Source organism: Talpa occidentalis, unplaced genomic scaffold (assembly GCF_014898055.3).
Source record: "Talpa occidentalis isolate TD23 unplaced genomic scaffold, MPIMG_talOcc4v2.1 talOcc4.13, whole genome shotgun sequence".
NCBI classification, from domain to species: Eukaryota; Metazoa; Chordata; class Mammalia; order Eulipotyphla; family Talpidae; genus Talpa; species Talpa occidentalis.
This window is the reverse complement of record NW_023601322.1, coordinates 64,351,506-64,371,755: the sequence shown is the minus strand read 5'-3', so window position 1 is coordinate 64,371,755 and position 20,250 is coordinate 64,351,506. Positions and strand designations below refer to the sequence as shown.

General features: G+C 38.0%; 1 protein-coding gene across 1 annotated transcript; it reads right to left on the bottom strand.

Moving 5' to 3' along the window:
- Nucleotides 1–755: 755 nt before the first annotated feature.
- Nucleotides 756–17,584, bottom strand: YIPF5 (Yip1 domain family member 5). Its single transcript, XM_037509024.2, has 6 exons — nucleotides 17,444–17,584; nucleotides 16,776–16,895; nucleotides 9,206–9,378; nucleotides 5,439–5,584; nucleotides 3,238–3,419; nucleotides 756–1,985 (listed from the first exon to the last, which is right to left on the bottom strand). Exons 2-6 carry the CDS (start codon nucleotides 16,883–16,885, stop codon nucleotides 1,823–1,825), a joined length of 774 nt encoding a protein of 257 aa, XP_037364921.1. The 5' UTR covers nucleotides 16,886–16,895; nucleotides 17,444–17,584; the 3' UTR covers nucleotides 756–1,822.
- Between the last annotated feature and the right edge of the window lie 2,666 nt (nucleotides 17,585–20,250).

Below are 20,250 nucleotides of genomic sequence, written 5' to 3'. Positions count from 1 at the left end.
GAATGTGGATAAGGAAACCCTTGTACAATGTGCTAAGAAAATAAACTGGTATAGACATTATGGAAAGAAGTATGGAGATTCCGCCAAAAATTAAAAAAAAGAAATTCCATATGAATTATTTATCCCACTTCTGGATATTTACCAAAAAAAAAAAAAAAAAAAAAAAAACCCAAAAAAACACCCAAAAAACAGAAATAATTCAGAGATATATGTACCCCAATGCTTACTGCAATGTTACTTCTAATAGATCTTAAATGCCCATGAACAGATGATTCAATCTAGTTGTGGTGTATTTATATACAATGGAATACCACTTAGCTATTAAAAAAAGTTGAAACCTTGCTATTTGCAACAATGGAGGGCCTCCCTGGTGGCGCAGCAGGTTGAGCGTAGTGCTGTGAAGCTGTCCGCTGCCTCTGCAGCGCGGGTTCGATTCCTGGCTGTCCAGGGAGATTCCCACATGGCGCAGCAGACCTCTCCTGACGCCCGCTGCTCCCCTCAGCAGTGTATTTCGGTCGTCTGCCTGTTCTGCTTCCTGCTCTGTCTCTGGTGAATCCTCTCACCCTCCCGCGCCTCTGGCCTGTGCCCCAGCTCTTGTATTAAAAAAACAAAAATCTAAAAAAAAAAACCCAAAAAACAATATGGGTGGAACCTAGAGGATATTATGCTTTAGTGAAAAGAAGTCAGATAAAGACAGACAATACTGTATGATTTCACTCATATGTGATATATTGAGTAACCAAACAAACAAGTGAACGAAATAAAACAAAAAAACTGTCAAGACTAACCAGTGGTTACCAAAAGGAAAGAGAGAAGACGGCTGAGTAAATCCAGTAAAAGAGGTCAACTGTATAGTAAATGATAGAATTGGACTTTTAGTGATGAACTTAATGTAGTATATGTACATAGTGATTTTTAATGACACATACCTCAAACTCACAGAATGCTATAATGAAATGTTATTTCAGTTAGATAAAAAAGGGACACAACAGTCATTTAGCAACAGTAAACTCAACAACACAGTTTAATTGGGAAATTTTTAATTACTAAGCATCAAATGTACATTACATTGATAACTGCAATACTGAAAGTGTGACATTTTAAATATTTTTTTCAAAAAAGGTTAGCAATTTATTTCCTGGGAAATATGGAGAGTCAACTCTGAGCATAAATATGGCCAATGTAGGTCATTATGGTTTAATTACTGCTATTATCTACACAAGGGTCCACATCTTCCTGTCTACATTAAGGTAGACTGTGAACTTTATTGCCAAATTTTAGCAAAAATGCTATAATTTAAACATAAAACTCCATGGGATTTTTTTTGTTATTATTAATTTTGCTTCAAGTGTATCTGACTTGAGAATACAGGCAATTTTTCTTTCCTAATTCTTTGGAAAAATATTTCTGCAGTAAGGTTTGTGTCCTCTTTACTATGACTGGATTGTTTTTATTTAAGAAAGATTATCAGCTCTGAGGTTTGTTTCCCACAGTTGATAAAAATCTATCAAAAACATTACAATATAATTTGTAAGGAAAAAGTTGTTTTTCAAAGATTACAGGAACAGGAAAGAGATAGCACTTATTTGTATACACACAAACACTTAAAGCTAGTCACACTGCAGATAAATCCAATAAGCAGTATTATTCAAAAGTTCTATAAAAATGAACAAAAGATGCACATTTACTTCCATTGCTCCAACAGTCAAACATTAGAACTGCAAGAGAATTTTGCCATAGCAGTTTGCTGGTCCGATTTAAATGTTCAAAGTCCTTTTCGTATGTTTGGCCCAACGATGTCCATATCCCAGATAAATTCAGTTCAAAAGACGGAAATTAGGGCAAAGACCCCATATAACAAAGCACAAGGATATGCTACTAGAAGTTGCTGTCCTTCCATGGCTAGTGCAGAAATAAAAATTTTGGAAGCAGAAAAACTACACCATCCAATAATTCCAGCAGTGAGAATGACTCCTACCATTCCTCTGTAATCAACAAGGAAAAATGGGGAGGGAAAAAAAAGTAGTAGGTGAGACTAGTTATGTAAGAATACAATAATCAATTCTAAACAAAAGCAATACAAATTCAAATTATTTGTGCAGAAATAAGATTTTTTTTAATGCTAAAATGTACTTCTCAACACATTCAATGATGCTGAATTATTTCATGTGATAAAATCTCATTTATAACTACAGATTGTTCTTTTTAGCACATTTTTCCAATTCTGGCACTGCTCACATTGGACTACACATACCCTTGCTGTGGGAGACTAACTATACAATGTTAAAAAGTTCTGCAGCATCCTGGCCTCTACCCATAAGACAGCAGTAGCACCCCTGCCACCCACATTTGAGAGAAAATAATCTCAGCATTGCCAAATGTCCCCTGGACCAAAATTGCCCCTGGTTGTAAAACATGGTTTAGTATAAAATATTTTCAGTATAATCCAAATTTTATCGATTCTTGATGAAAGAGAGGCAGTTTCTATACTAAAAATATGAAAAAATTTTATCCAAAAAAAGAGCACAATGAAGTTTTTATCCAAAAAAAGAGCACAAATCTCTAGTACCAGAGTCAACATATACTCTTCTAAACCTGTTTTAACTAATAAGCAAATGTAACAAAGCCTAATCTTGGTTGTATCTAGAGTTAGCTACAAGGCGGAGCCTGAGCCACTGAGAGACATCTGTACACTGGGCACGCAGAAGAAATGTCAGCAGCAATTTATAGTTTTTAAACTAAACTAAAATATTATTTATAAGTTACACAAAAGTTGCTTACAAGTACATCTGAGAATATGGTAGGCTAGTAATAGTCTCTTGCCATAATACAAATAAGCTTCTTGTGCAATTAAAAAGCTGCCAAATACAGTATGTGTTTATTCACTTAGCATATGCCCATCATCGTCAAGATAATCTAAAAAACATCAGCAAGAGTATAATTTTAATATATCTTTTCCACACAACACATAGGTTAACATTCATCACTGTTCAGTTTGTTTACTGACACTTAAACTAGTGAAATTCTTTAACATTGGTAAAAGAAATGATAGCATAAATGATGTAAAAATTTATTCCTAGTTCTATTGTTCAGCATCAAAAAGTATGTATGTAGCACAGTCCCCACCCACAAGCAACACTATCTAGTGTTTACTAAATCAGTGATTTATCTCAAGCTGACAGTGAGGTAAATGCTATTAAACAAAGTTGAATAATCAAAATAAAGATCAGTACTTACTGCAAAGAAAATATCACTGCAAAGCTGGAAAGCAGGATCATGGGAAGAAGACAATATCCAAGGACACTGGCCACACAACCAAATGAAACACCCGTCATACTCATTAAGTTTAATAAACAAAACATTCCTAGACATCCGATTGCACTGATGCCATATACATAACCAAACTGGATCTTGCCAGCCTATTGGTAAAGAAAAGATTACAAGTTAAAGGGAAAAAAAAAAAAAAATGTTACTTTTGGCCTTATTTCACCTAAAATGGTACATCTAGAAGATGTGAGCATCAAAATCTAGTTATTTATTCTTTATGGAGAGAAACACTTGGGCAGACTGGCTTTTACATATTACTGAAGAAATTTTAAGCATCTACTTCCCAATGCACAGAAACTTGGTTTTCCTTTTTCTAATTAACACTTGAGTTTGGCATAAAAAATGAACAAAAAGATACAAAAACTTGGGGCAATAACCTACAGTAAATTTCTAAGAAGAAATCTTGTTGATTTTTAAGTAAACACACTACAGACACAAGATGGGAAATTACTCAGAATATTTGTATAATAGCTAGCATTACTTGAAAACATCTAATTCCACCAAAAATTGCCTCAAAGCAATTTATTCTATTGGCAGATGTAGCCGTAATCTTTTTTAAAAGCAGAAATTATTATCTTTTGCTTTATATGGGTGTTAGAGGAGCTAGGAGAAAGGAAAAAAAGGAGGTCAGGATAAGCAAGAAGCCAGGGTTCTGTGGGGAGGGGAGGAGAAAAGAAAACTAATTAACGAGGCTAGAGGAATAAAATGGAAGATATTTTTTTCTTTCATCATTTTTCCAAACTACTAGTTGATTTATAGCTCTTTGACTAAAATAAAACCTTAACAATTCTGCTCTCATAAAAGACAGCACTAAACAGGACAGCAAAGTTTAGCTGCATTAGAATCCAATTAGTCAAGTTATGTGAATAAACATTATATTCAGGTTACATTAACACTAAAATCAGTCTGTAAAGAAGACTTCAAAAACTTCTTTAGTTTGTCAGATTTTTGATATATAAAACTGAAACACAAAAATGCCTCTACTTTTGAGTGGGAAAATTTTGGGATTTTTGTTAGACTTGATATTTGAAAATAGTTGGTTAATAGCAAAGAGGTGTAAAAAACCTCAGCTGGGTTCAATGGTGAGTTCTTTCATGTACCAACAATAAAACCTCACACTTGTACAGTGCTTTAAACTTCTTAAAGTGTTCTCATATAACCTGCCTTCTTAATCTCCAGAACAGTCTTGTTAGGTGAGCAGCATAGGATTATCATCTAGTGACAAGAGTTGATAGATTACATAAATTGCTTAAGTTGATAGATCATATAAGTTGCTTAAGGACTGAGTAAGAGCTTACACACAATTCTTTTGACTAAAAATCCTATCTTCATCTATTAAATAAAATCATCTCTTACAACTCAGAGACATTAAGACAAAATAAAATAATAAAGTCTTTTCAGCTTAGCATTTTCTTTTAGGTTTATTTATTTAAGATTTTATTTATTTTTACATAGAATGATTAGGATGTAGGCCAGATGTACAGGGGGGTGAGAAGATTCACCAGACATAATGGGGAGTAGAATAGGTGGATCTGCTGAAATATAGTGCTGTGGGGAACAGCAGGCAAGACAGGAGAGGTCTGCTGTGCCATATGTGGGTTAGATCCCTGGCCAGGAATGGAACTCAGGCTGCAGTCGTGATAGTACTGAAACTTAACCCTTACTTAGGCCATCAGGTAGGCCCTTAGATTTTAATTTTCATTTTAGATTTTCATTTTCAATATGCTTAAACATTCTTAGGAAGGTGGGAGAAGGAGACTAAAACCTGTGTCCTTTTCAATGTCATTTTATTATGAATTATAGCTAAAATTATAGGAAAGTAACCAACAATCCTATTATCACAAAACACTACCCTAGAGACAAGAGATTTAAAAATAATAATAAAAAAAAGACCTAAAAATAGACTAAAAAGTTTTGTCAACCTCTGACAAATAAAAAGGAATTCTGATGAGGGACTGACATTACACATGACTTTTATTAATGGAGGTATAAATTTAAGCAACTCAATACCATGTGGAGGTTATCAGAAGCTCAGTCTCAAAAATGGTTCTTGGTAGAACATTAAAGACTGTTCTTTAATTTCACACTGTGACTTGAAATTAAAATCTTACCAGTAACAATGTGGCTCCAAATGCAAGGCAAAAAACCATTGGTCCTGCCAAATCAGTCTCATTCATGATGCTTCCATCTGCTACTTTTAATGGATGCAATACTGTTAGTGTTTTTTGCCAGATGTGGTCAAAATTGATACCTAATTCTAAAAGAAAAGAAAAGAAGTCAACCAGGATTTGTGACATACTGTAAGGTAAATGGTTTTTCATGCTTTTCTGCCCTCCCACCATTAGGATTGCCCTGCCTGATGGGGCACCTGCAGTTGTTACATTGTTGCAAATTCTGTGGGCCATGGGAGGAGTGCTGAGAGAGAGAGACACCAAGAGAAGTAGAAGCAGGAGAGAGGCCAAAGAGAGAAGGGGAGAAAGAAGCCAGAGAAGCCCAGAGTGAAGACTTGTGAGGGGCCTGGAGGCCTGCTGGCCTCCTGGCATCCATGCCTGTTTGTACCTGGTTGTTGCTCTACATGTAACAGCTCAATAAAAGCCTGAGAAAGCCACCGAGAGCTCCAAGACTCTCCTTTACCCTGTCTGCTGGATCACCTGCTCAGTGGCCATCCTGCCCCTACAATTGGCATAGTTGGCAGGATGATCCTATGCAAACGGGTATGGAGCCCTCTGAAGACCTCAGGAGGGACTGAGGAGTACCAGACTGTGTTTGCCTGTGACAACGCTGGACATGCCACAGCAGCACAGGTGGTGACCAGAGGCCAGGAGCTGTGGAAAGACCTACAGGAGCACAGGAGTTGGACAAGGTCTGGGAGCTGCAGGATGAGACCTCTCCTGGAGGAGGAGAAGGCCGGAGAGGACCAGCCCACAACTCCTTAGGTAGCAGAATTGTTGGGGAAGAAAGGACCATGATTCGGAGCTCACCAGTGCTGATGCAGGTAAAGACTGATGGACTTGGGCTGACAATCCCACCAGAAAGGTGGAGGAACTTTGGCAGGGTAATGTTTTGGGGACCTGGGGGAGGATGGTATTGTTTGTACACCCCAGGAGATGGGAATCTGGGGGTGGTCAGTGGGCCACGGTGTTCAAAAGCAGCCTGTGTACTACCCAGCAGCTAGGCAGAGGAAAAAGGCCAACTTAGGCAAAAGCTGGTGCTGAGATTGGGAAGCCCTGAGCAGCTCTTAAGCAGCCTAAGTATGCTAAAGAAGGCCAGTAAGTCTCTTAAAATCACTTGTGGGTGATGCCCTGCTCACTGTTGAGTAAGGGTGAGGAGCTAAGGAACCCATCCTTGGGGGACGGATGGGGAACATGGCTTGTGGTGGAGCCCACAGCCAAAGAGGGGACCCAAGAGAGGCCGCATGTGGAGCTTGTATCCATAGATCCCTGACCCATAATATGCTTGTGCAATGGGTTGGCCTGAGTGCAGGGGTCTGCGTGTCACATTGGTGGCTATGAAAGCCGAGTATTGGAGTGACTGCAGACAGAAAACTCTGAGAACTGGATGATTACCCCCAAAGAGTATAGAATTGCCAATCCAAGTGTGAGTGCATCCTGGGGGTGGATGCTGTGTGTGGCTTGTGGACTAGACTACAGCCAGAGAAGGCCAGGAAGCCTGACAGCTCACAGCGTGTGATGGTAGACGCCTGAGTGTTTCCCCCCATGTATGAGCAGTGCCTTGGGCAGCAGAAGTGGTGGATCATCTGCTGGTGGCAATAATTGTCTTTTGCCACTAGGTTGGTACCCTGCCTGGAATTTTCTGTTGTATTGTTTCATTATTCAGTTATATTCTCTTTTGTGGGCCATGGCTGCAGTTGTTACACTGTTGCAAACTGTCTTGTTTACTTCTGTGGGACATGGGAGGAATATTGAGAGAGAGTCACCAAGAGAAGCAGAAGCAGGAAAGGGGCAGGAGAGAGAAGGGGAGAAAGAAGCCAGAGAAGCCCAGAGTGAAACTTGCTGGGGGTCTGGAGGCCTGCTGGCCCCTGGCACCCCTGCCTGCTGTGACCCTGGTTGCTGCTCTACATGCAACAGCTCAATAAAAGCCTGAGAAAGCCACCGAGAGCTCCAAGACTCTCCTTTACCCAGTGTGCCGGATCACCTGCTCTGTGGCCATCCTGCCCCTACACATACCTTCAAACTTACCAGAATCTATATTGAAACAGTGAAAAACAAAAAGCTCCCAGTGCCAAAAGAGTACATAACAATACCAGACATTATTCTGGTGCACACTTTATTCCAATCCCCACTGATAGTGGAACTTATTCCACAGATACCCAAATTCAGATATGGTGTTGGAAAAGGGTATGGTAATGATGAAACAGACACTCTTAGCTGTGACTGCACAGCAAGAACATACAGACAGGATTAACAGTAAGGGGTTCTTTATAAGACCTCAGGAATTAGAGATGGCGGTGAAATTGTAGTCAAAACAATGTTTGCATTTGTGTACAGTTTTGAAGAATATTGAAAGCTTTCATTATACTTTCAAAGGGTATCCGTTGAAGGGGTTTTGAAATACAATTTAACCCTTTGCACTCCGAACCATTCTGGACATTAGCTACCAGGTACTCGACGCTACTTTGCGGTGGAAATGTGCATTTACAGACCCTCGTATTATTTAGTATAATTTTGGAACCAAGTAACGTATTATAATGATATTGGACTTATATGAATTGGGTGACATCGAGGAATGTATATTTGCAAAAAAAAAACCCAATATTTTATTGTTTATAATTTTTTACAGTATGATAAGTTTTGTAACACTCCCCAATATGCATTGCAGGCTGATTAGTGCATGTTTGACATGTCTGTATGGAGGTCTATCTGGAGCTCATCTTCACTACTACTTGTGACATGAGACTCATTCATGGTTGGATGCTTTGCCATTGTTCTAATAAAAAATATGAATAAATGCATGGGTTGAAAATTTCTAATTGTTATTACTAACTGACAAGATGATATTTACCAAAATAGATTTCACCAAACAATTTATTCACTAAGAAAAGAATCACTTTTCCGATTTTCTCCTCGTTAGATCTATGTGCACTGCTTGAAGCTTCAAACCAAAATGAACTTAGCTTTGAAAATCTTTTCCTCCAGATGTAGACTTGTTTATTTGTAATTATAGATCTCACTATACAGTGTGCGCGATGTTGGAAAACCGACCTTTCTTCTACAAACTCCCCTTATCGCTCTTTTCAAGTGGCGTTGCAAAGTGCTCGGACCGACCCTCTTGAGCACACATCTCACGTTCTCGTCTGACACAAAACCCGCTGACATTTCTTGTATATATCTTAGTAATTTTACGATACTTTGATTTAATTTCTTGTGCCATTTCAAGATAAAACTTCAGGGAAACATGCATGTCTCAAAAAGTTGCGTTGAAATAACTCAATTCCCCGTAATCACTAATAAATTGCAATGTCCCCTGAGAGGGGACATCCGAGTGATATGCTAGAATTCCGATGTCCCCTGAGACATACTTTTCAGTGAAATCAATGGTTCTGTTGTTATTTCCAAGTAGAATAGTCAATACTATGTTATTTCCTTTCAGTTCTTTCACTGACAAGATTTAATCAATAATCAGAAGTAAAAGTTAGAGTTTCTATGTTGACATATTTTACTACCACTTTATAAAGATTTATTGAAAATCTGGTCCACTCTGGCTTAATAATGTGGTCTCATTTATACTGTTCATAATGGATAATTTAGTAGAAAAGTTTTTTCTACATTATTCATACAAAGAAAAAGACAATCTATCCAAGTTAAGATTTATTTTCATTGACAAGTTTAGAGTATTATCGTGTTTCAACCAATCCTACCTTCTAATAGAGGTGGCTCATCCTCAAAGTTGTTTCCATAGAATGGCTGAGATGTAGCTGAAGTATATGTCTGAGATGGCTGGAAAATCTGCCCAGTATATGGTTGTTGTGGCTGCATCATGTCTGGAGGGACAAATCGACCTTGCTGCGAGTAGTCATAGCCAGCATACTGTCTGTAAATCAAAGGAAGTCACATTTCTTGGAAATATTTCAACCCACAAGAACAGATATCCCTGGACAATTATGGAATCTTAGACATGTAATTCCTTGGATAGCTGCTTCGCCAGCTTTTATAAATGGTTTTTATAAACGTTGTATTATCTACAACAAAAAGTCTGCATTTTATAGAGAATCTTCCTGATGATGCCAACATCACTCAGATAGTACTTGAGCATTTTATAAACTGCTAAACTTTTAAACTCTAGTGGGTCAACAAATGGTTACTTAAAACACCTTATTTTTTCCTTATTGAGTGAGTATATATAATATACAGATAACTGAAATATAATCATATGCTTACAATTATGAATGAAAGCTCAGAATAAGTTGTCATCCATGTTATGTAATTTTTCATTGAAATATGGGTTTCCACTGAGTAAAACATCATTCTTTTTTACTCTTTGTAGGATGCTTTTTTTTTGTAAATGAATGGATCTCTTTGAGAACAATTATCCATTTCAAATCAGTGGAGAGATCAAGCTGGTTCATTGTGAAAGCTTTCTGACCACAACATAACATTATTAGTATACCTTGCCTCTGAACGGTGCTTTTAATTTTTTCAAAGTAGTTGTCCACCTACTGTTTCATTTAATAAGCATTACAGCAAATTCTGCATTTTATTTATTTATTTATTTAAAGGGAGAGTACTAACTATAGCTATTTTAGTACTAGTAACAACAGGGAAACAGCAGAACACTGAAGCACCTGTTTCTGGGAAAATATGACTGAGATTTTTTTTAAGTGAGACTGAGAAGGCTTTAGTAATCACTTAATCTAAACTTTCACAGTCCCCATTTAATAAATAATCCAACAGACACTATTAATTTATTAGAGATTTTAAAATTAAAATCACTTTTAAATTAACAACATCGGGCCTCCCTGGTGGCGCAAGGGGTTGAGCGCAGTGCTGTGAAACTGTCCACAGCCTCTGCAATGTGATTTCGATCCCCGGCCAGCGAGCTATCCACATGGTACAGCAGACCTCTCCTGACTCGCCCGCTGCTCCCCTCAGCAGTGTACTTCGTTCGGTCTATCTGCTTGTTCAGTTCCCCGCTCTGTCTCTGGCGGATCCTCTCATCTCCCACACCACTGGCCTGTATCCCAGTTCTTGTAATCATAGATAAATAAATCTTTAAAAAATTAAATTAACAACATCTTTACTATAAGCAAATCAAAACAATGGCAAATTTTCAACTATACACAGCCCTTTGGAGAGTCCAGTGGGAATCACAAGACTTATACCAGTCCAATCTAATTTTCTAAGCATACTAGTGATTAGAAAAAATACTATTTATTTTGGGGCTATATAATAAAATGGAATTCATTGCAGCATTATTTTAATAGCAAAAGACAGCAATACCAAAGATCAAGAGTACACACTATATGCATCCATCATGGCTGCTTTTTAGAATATATATCTATGTATGTGTGTATTACATACACAAAAATACATATGTAAAATTATATAGGTATAATGATATAATTGTACAGGCAGGTATAGCGATCTGGACTACGGGGAGGCAGATGACCTAATTTCACATTATAAACTTTTGTACCTTAAAAATATAGTAAATGTAGGGCCTCCCCGGTGACGCAGCGGTTGAGCGCTGGGTTGCGAAGCTGCCCGCAGCCTCTGCAGTGCTGGTTCGATCCCCGGCTGCTCCCCGGCCACCAGAGGAGGGTCCCGCATGGCGCGCAGACCTCTCCTGCCACCCGCTGCTCCCCTCAGCAGTGTACTTTGGTCCTTCTGCCTGTTCTGCTCCCTGCTCTGGCTCTGGTGAATTCTCTCACCCTCCGCCCTTGTGACTGTACCCAATGCTTGTATAAATAAATAAATAAATAAAATCTTTAAAAAAATATAGTAAATGTATAAGACATTTATTATTTACTAAAATTATGTAATATATAGGTATACTTAACTACTGAAAATTCCCAAAAGCATTTAGTATTAATCCTTTTAATATTACTATGTAAAGCACTATTATTAATGTGTAGTGTGAATGATCTCATTCTCATTTCCATTTCAACTCTATAAGGTTAATTTTATAATTTTTTTCATTATAAAGATACAGAAACTGTTATTTGGGTTAAGCTGATCTATTAATGGTAGTACCAGAATTCAAAACTAGACTTTTGACTCCAGTAGCCAACTTTAAATAATTTCAGTAAAAATCATCCCTAGACCCTATCTAAATAAAGACAGGTATACTATTACTGTCTGAATATGTATTTCCCCAGTCATTCTGGTACATAAATTTGATTTCTATTTACTTACACACATACACACACACACACACCCCCCACAGGGGAAAGTAGTTGAATTACGACAATATACTATTGTGTCGATCTCTTCTGCAAAGTATTATAAATCTACCTCCAAATTTACCAAACAGTTAGAAAAGCTCCATATGGAGGTTCCTACAATCTGCATAAACAGATTGTATTTTATTTTCTCTCTCCATGAGAGAGAAGAAAATTAATATGAAAGTGTATGCAATAGGGGAAAAAATAAAGGTATATACCAGTGATATGCAAACACTTTGGATTTAGGACTGCCTTATACTCTTAAAATTTATTATTTAAATAAAGTTTTGTTCATGTGGGTCATAACTACTGATAGTCATACTAGAAATTAAAACTGAACAATATTTAAGTTTAAAATACTAATTAATTTAAATAACAATAAATCTATTACATGTTATCATAAATGTTTTATGAAAAGTGGCTCTGAATTATATTTTTGACAATATCATTTATGTGGGCCTCCCCAGTGGCGCAGTGGTTGAGAGTTGGGTTGCGAAGCTGCCCGCAGCTTCTGCAACGCTGGTTCGATACCCGGCCACCGGGCGAGGGTCCCACATGGCGCGCACACCTCTCCTGATGCCCGCGGCTCCCCTCAGCAGTGTACTTCGTCAGTCTGCCTGCTCTCCGCTCTGCCTCTGGTGAATTCTCTCACCCTCCCGTGCTTCTGAATGTACCAAGAGCTTGTATAAATAAAATCAAATCTTAAAAAAAAAAATCACTACAAAAAAAAAATCTCATTTATGTGTGGTTTAATAAAAGGCAGTTAAAAATTACTGTATTTGCTTCTACATTCGAAATATTAAGTAATACCTTAAATATTAAGTAATGAATTACTTTACTTGTAGTATCTAAAGAAAACCTAGTATTGCAGACATGCAATTAGAAAATTTTTTATAACTTTTTTGAGATCATGAATATTCTTTATAATACATCAAAACCTACAGAAAAAATAGTTTTAAACTTAATCTGAACGTGGATATTGAAACAATATCGATAAAACTTTTATACTGATCTGTCTTGGACTTGGAATGGATCTTTTCTTTACTCATACATGATTTTGTAATACCATGTACTGGACATTTAGAAAATATTGTATTTGAATTCTGTAGATCCTTCAAATATTGACATATTTAATAAATATTGACATATTTATAAAAAAATATAAATATTTTAAAAATCACATTTGTTAACATCACCACTGATTTCATCAGAATAAACAGTTAATTATAGGCAAGCTAGTAAAGCTATTGTGATGGATACAAATTTTCCCAAATCCTCATTTTTGCCTAAAATCTTGAATTAGTCACATAATATCAATTATATCCACTGAAGTAACAGATTCAGTTTTGAGAAAATGTTTGCCAAATACTCAATTCTTAACAACCATAGTTTGTTAGTTGTTTTTTCCAATAAAAATGGTTTCCATAAAAAAGCACCTAAATCAGCTTGTGAACCAGCTACTCATCATTATACTTTAGTATAAAGAAGAGCTTTATAACTATTTCCCATTTTGTCACGCAGAATATTTTTTAAATGTGTATACTCAAGGGTCAAGATTTAATAAAACAAAAATCTCTACAGCTTCATCAAAGACATCCTTACTAGAAACGGGTTCCCCTCTTTTTAGGTGATATAATACATTGATCACTGCAACAATTTGTTGCCACCTCAATGACTCACACTTGGATACCAGCAATTTTACCAGTCACTCCTTTTATAACATCATTGCAAATGTCAACACAACTAAAAAGATTTATAATGTCTTTGTATTGTGATGAAAAATAATTTTGGCCATAAATATTCCCTGAAAGGTCTCATGGACTCTCTGAGATAAGCGCTCCATATTTTAAAACTGCTGCTGCAAATCTATAAATTTCATGTCAGGGAGAGCAATACTGCAAGCAAATGACAGCTTCAAAGGTGGCACCATCATTCCTTCTTCAAGAGGCAAAGTGAGAAACACAGTATCATGGAATATTACTATTTTCCTTGTCTGGCAGGATCTGATCAGGAAAATTCTTGACTCACTCCTCTTCGTTTTAAACTAAAACATAGTTGTAGGAGATGTGATCTTTATGGATGAAAACAATACTTTTATAGCAAGAAAAGTAGCAGACAGAAAAACAATACTCTTGAGCAGTAAATACCAACAACAAAGACAGGCCTCTTAACATACTGGTTGTCTGTAAGTTCATGAAAATCCTTAGCCATTCCACAGATACATTATCAGTTAAATAAAAGTCGAATAAATACAAACCTGTAATTCTTTGAAAAATATGTAATAAATGTTACTTTATATTTTTTAGGCATATCTAGAATACAATGAGGAAGCTGTCTAAATAGTACATTCATAAAATTCAACAGAATAAAATCAGAGAAACTTTTAACTTTGGGATTTTTTTGTTGTATGAATATATGACTGGTACTTGTGAAATACCCATGGAAGAAACTGCATAATGTTTAAAAAGATTTCACAGGGCAAATATAGAACTATGAACTATGATAAGTCAACTCAAACAAAAGGAATCCAAGTAATATGCTGTTTAAACCTAGATTTTTATCAGTAGTGAGTTGAAAGTTATCAGTTGATCTTATCAAGTTAGCAAAACAAGCAAAATATTTGAGACAAACATTTAAAATGTCACTAAGTTGCAGACTAAACTGAAGGTACGTGGAGAACTAGAAGAACTGCTTTATTAATCTCAAAAACCCAAACTTTATTACTGTTAATATATTAGGTTTCTTGTTTTCCTAAGCATCATTTATATATACATATTTGTTAACTGGTAGTGATGATTATCAATAAGCATTTGAAATAAAGTGAATTTATCAGTATTGAAACTGCTTACTGATAAATGACTGTTGAAATTAAACTGTGAGAATAGTTAGTAACAGAATACCTTAACAACTGCTCTGTGGAAAACTTAAATAAGTACTGATAGAATAAAAAGATAAGTCACACCTTTAACTGATGCAAACATGGAAAGGATAGGAAAGAAAGGCAGCAATACATAAATTTAGGAGGTTGCCAACGAAGGGGAACAGTTCTGTTGAACCTCAAGATATTGGCCTAAAAACAGGATGCTTAAAGAGACAGGTTTTCCAAAGTTCTGTTGCTGCCAATCTCAAATTATTACTTTGCTTGTTCTTACTCAGAACACAAAAATACATACTTAGGTAAATAAATGAATGGAAATTTCTCAAGATGATTTTTCCAATTCTGTTCAATTAATTAATCAAAAGAAAGAGATCCTCAATGGTATATAATTGAGAATTTAACAGAAAGGAAAAAAAGTGATTCATAAGCAGAGAGCATTTTTTACATGTTCCCTCCCAACTGTTTAATTTGTAAAAGTTTAGGGCAAAAACCTTAGAATATATCACATTAAGCACATTTGGGCCTCCCTGGTGGCGCAGCTGTTGAGCGCTGGGTTGCGAAGCTGCCCGCGGCCTCTGCGGCGCCTGTTCGATCCCCGGCTGCTCCCCGGCCACCAGAGGAGGGTCCCACATGGCGCGCAGACCTCTCCTGCCGCCCGCTGCTCCCCTCAGCAGTGTACTTCGGTCCTTCTGCCTGCTCTGCTCCCCGCTTTGGCCCTGGTGAATTCTCTCACCCTCCCACGCTTCTGACTGTACCCAGTGCATGTATAAACAAAACAAACAAATAAATAAATAAATAAATGCCTCTATTAAAAAAAAATTAAAAAAAAAAAAAGCACATTCAAGGGGTCTATAGGTTGTAAAAAGTATAGTCATTCAAGATAGACCATACTGTGGGGCTGAATTTGATTTTGCCTTTGTTATTTATATTTTGGGCACTTTCATTCACATTTAATAATTCAAACACATTCTAGTACTGCGTTTCTCTCAGAATAAATGGATACACAACCTTTCCTTGACTTCATCCTGGGATAGTTTCATGAGATTTTTAATATCAGATGTCACTGAAGTTATAAGCACCTGATGTGGGTATTTCAGTATATTAATATATTTCTTGGAAATAGGCCCACAGTTTTCATAAGTTTCAAAGGGGTCCTGAACCATTTAAAAAAAAAAAAACAGGGTTAAGCAACCATGTACAGGAAACTCCTTCACTGGATGGGAGAGTCGGACAAGATTATATCTAAGACCCTAAGAGAAGATCCATAGAAAGTCTTCAGATAATGTATTTTTTTAAAAAAAGATTTATTTATTTATTTATACAAGCACTGGGTACAGTCAGAAGCGCGGGAGGGTGAGAGAATTCACCAGAGTCAGAGCGGGAAGCAGAACAGGCAGAAGGACCTAAGTTACACTGCTGAGGGGAGCAGCAGACACGGCAGAAGAGGTCTGTCGCACCATGAACCGGCACTGCAGAGGCTGCGGGCAGCTTCGCAGCCCAGCACTCAATTGCTGTGCCACCAGGGGAGGCCCCAGATAATGTATTTTTGCCATAAACACCAAGGCTTATAAGAGGTCAGTTTTGTTTTGTTTGTTTAAACCAGGTCAGGACCTAAGGCTTTCAGTCCCCCTCTTCAATCTGTAACTGGCAACTTGCATGTACTGACCATAAGGTTTTAGAATGAGAAGTAATAAAAGCCGTACTATATGGAAATTATCTCCTAATTCATAATAGGTAGGTTATACTATTAAACAGTGTCACTAAACACCTTCAATTAACTTTGATAAAATCTGAAAGTAGATTTAGCTATTAAACAAACCATCAAAAGATTTCAATTTTTAACTGGTTCAATGAATTAAACAGTCTATCTTCTGGAATCTGAAGCTCCCGTCCATATTTTAAGTGATGTGGAAATACTGTTACTAGCAAAGTGTTTTCCTTAACAAGCTATGTTTCTACTCCTAGTCCACCTGATGATTTTGCAATTAGGACAACTCCTTTAATCTCAACTCAATTTCAAAAGTCTCTCCTGAGAGAGGAAATTATGAAAAATCACATTTCTCATAAGGACATGTTCACACATTTAGTTTCAGGCAGAAACAACTTTTGGAGCACATACTTTCACTACAATCTGACCAAAACCAAAACCTGCCAGAGTTGAAAATTTACTTGTTATAGGGTCCTCCACTTCCTCCATAATCGTAGGATTGCTGTGATTGGTCATCAATGCTGTAACTTGTCTGGTAGAAATCCGTATTTAAATTATCAAATCCTGACATCGCAAATGATCTGAAAAGAAGAGAAACAGCAAATAGTGCCTATGCACAAGGTGCTACAAAATTTGTTCCTGATACTCTGCTTAGGCAAACAGCGCCACAAAACAACAAACATTTTTTCTTCAAATTTGGGGGACAGCATAGGGGGTGGGGTGGGGGATGTTAAGAAAATGTCCAGTCTCTAAGTCAAAGCTCTGGAAGAAATCTTCACTTCTAGGAGCTGCTAAGCCTTGAGTGAGGGGCAGGGTCGTGGGAGCAGCAGCTCCACCACGGGGTTCTACAACATGAACCACAACAAAGGTGATTCTTCACCTCTGGTCAGGGGCTTATAGATGACAACAAGTCTGTGACCTTGCAAAATAAAGCCTGCAGCCTGCCAGGAGAAGTGCAGACTCTGGGAGGCCGCGTCTCGGGAGCAGGGGTCCAGCACCGAGCAAGGGTCTACACCGGCGCGACGTTCTGAGCGAAAGGCCCAGGGCGCGGCACCGAAAGACGGCAACAAACCGAACCGCACGGGTGTGGGGAAAAGCCGAGCAGTGCCCACGGGCCCGGGACACTCACCAAAGTCGGAGCTGGAGGTGGCGGCGACGACAGTAGTTCCAGAAACCCCAAATAACCCCCAAATTCAGTTCCAGATCCTGAACTACCCCGGTTGCTACGTGTCACAGGGCCAAAGAACTGCTTCCGGGGCACGGCCGCTTGCGCATGCGTGTTGGCCAAAATGAGTCTCCGGGTGCTTACCCGCGGTGGTGGCGGAGAACCTGGTTTGGAGCATGCGTAGTACCGACCAACCAATGGGAAGAGGGTAAGTATTCCCGGCACCGTTAGCGCAGGAGACCCGGAGGCGCAGGCGCGACAGTTGTTACTAGTAGTTGGGGAGGGAGAATTCTCCAGATGTGACGCTTGAGAACGCTAAAATGAAGCGCCAGCCCTTCTTTTGTTTACAAATTGCAGAACCTCGATTTTTTCTGGACTGCTTGCGATTCAAACTTTGTGCTAATGAGTTTATATGTATTATCTAATTCTTACAACCCGATGAAGTGGTTGCTTTCCTTTTATAGGTGAGGCTGTTAAATGTTCATTTATTAACGTTGACTACAACGTTGCGTGACAACCACTAGCTTCTGGGGTTGCTGCTATTGTTATAGGACAGCCCCGATATTGAACGGGTTCCTGGCTGTGGGTCCTCACCAGCGTGCTTAAAAGGGACTTATTAATACTCCACTACAGACACACACAAAATGTTAATAAAAGGTTTATTTACAAGGGAAAAGGAAATAAGGAAAATGTGCAACTCAGGGAGAAAATATGGAAATAAAGTCTTTAATGTGTCCTACCTGATCCGACGACCTGGAAACCCAGAGTCACTCTCAGAGCTGGCTGGAAGCTGTGAGCTGGTGGAGAGCCAAAATGGGGATCCCCCAAAACCCACGTGTCTGCTTTTTATATCAACCTGGCTGCTTAACCCCACCCTTAGGTCCCAGCCACATTCCCTTTGGTGGGGATGGGATTTGGAGTTCCCAGTGTCTTTGGCTTTGGCCTGGGGTGGGGATGGAGTCCACAAAGCCTGTATGGAATTAGCTTTAGGTCATCCTTTTTCCCCTAACATTATGAATGCGAGTTTGACGGTGCTGAGCTCCTGGAGTTGGAAGGGGTAATCAACCATACAAATGCTTTTAAAGTTGTTACTAATAAATGCTCCATAATTCTTTGAAAAGGAATATGTGAGAAGAAAGGCGAAAGCCACTATGAGAATGTGATGATTAAAAGGGTGAAAGAAAGTTTGGGGGAGAGGAGTGGGAGGAATGGAAAGGAGGGGAAAAGAGCATGACTATTTGAAGCTGAGAGTTTCTCAGCATTTGTACTGTTTGTTAACATTTTGGGCCACATTATTCTTTGTGGTGAGGACTGCCCTATGCATTTTAGGATGTGTAGCAACATCCCTGAAATCTACCCACTAGATATCAGCAGCAGCCCCCACCCCAGTTGTGATAACTAAAAATGTCTCCGGACATTGCTAAATGTCCTTTGGCAACATCAGAATTTAGAAACCATTGGCCTAAATAAAGCTAGGGTGACTGCAGGAACACAGGAGTTGAGGCTGAAGTTACAGGCAGGCACAAAGAAATAGAGCTTTGTGGAAAATGGGTGTTGGTTCTAAAAGAAAGGGGAAATTGCTGAATGTTATGAATTGATAAGTGGCATATTTTGATTAATTATTTTTGAAAAAAGATTTCTCTAACTGCTGTGTTAAACCATCTTCTCAAAGTCTCCACCTTTTCACAGTCTCCAGAACACTGTCTTCAGGGTGTATAATACCAAAATTTACACCATGAGCCCTTGTAATACATGCTGGAATCAAAACCCTCTGGCCCTCACAAAAGAAGCCAGATGATTGCTGTTTTCGCTCAACACTCTCACACCACAATGAAACAAAAATAAAGCAAGCAAAACAAAACATACTTCCAAACAGCAACAGCAAATAAGACATGTTACAGGGCAGGGAGAGGGAAAGGGACCAACCTGTTACAGACATAACAACAAAACAAAAATTAAAACAACACAAAAACTCAAGGAGTATACTCTGGAGACCAATAGGGAACAACCTGTTAGGATTCTCTACTCCATCAGAGAATTTCTGAAATTTCTCATCCAACTGTTTAATCTACTATCTTTTTCCAATCACTGTAGAATTTATACACTCTACACAACTTTGTGTAGAATGACCATATATCCTAGAAACAAATCAACTGTCCCATTTTATGCCTACTTTCCCAGCTTGTTTAATAAGTTATATGGTTGTGCTTTCTTTAAGGTAGCTTATCCTTGAAGCTGAGTTTCTAGTTAACAGTATACAGTAATCCATTCTTTATCTACTTAGTGATCTTACAGTTCAAAGAATTCTAGCCTTTTATTTCTTTTGATGGTTTCACGTCTATCTGCACAAAACAGATATCACTCTCAAATTTAAATAAAGTACAAGAATATGAGTATTAAAAATTACCTGCTTGGGAATGAATGGTTAGAGATATTGTTCAAATTCTGTTTTTGTCTGTGAAATCAATTATCTTATTTACTGGATTTTCCTCTTCAACTTCTACCCAAGTTGAGAGCCAAGCAAGAAAATTGAGTTACATGATTAAATCTTCTATATGGTTTGTTCGACTTTAAAACTTAAGTAGAAACTTATGCTTTGAAACTTAAACTTTGAAACCTCCCGCAGAAGCCTTGGGGGATTTTGAGAACATCAATTTCTTGACTAGTTAGGGAGGGCTGTTTTTGGGAGGGAGGGAACTTTCCTTTTAATGTTGCTCAACTCATCCCAGGATAGACTCCAGGAATTTATATCAAGAGAAACTGGAACATTT

Bases quoted from the DNA above. Each gene is read 5' to 3' on its own strand.
- YIPF5 (XM_037509024.2), bottom strand. From the start codon at position 16,885: ATGTCAGGATTTGATAATTTAAATACGGATTTCTACCAGACAAGTTAC. The intron at 3,420-5,438 runs GTAAGATTTTAA...CTTTACCAATAG, and splicing joins TTGGAGCCACATTGTTACTG to GCTGGCAAGATCCAGTTTGG. The intron at 1,986-3,237 runs GTAAGTACTGAT...TGTTGATTACAG, and splicing joins GCAGTGATATTTTCTTTGCA to AGGAATGGTAGGAGTCATTC.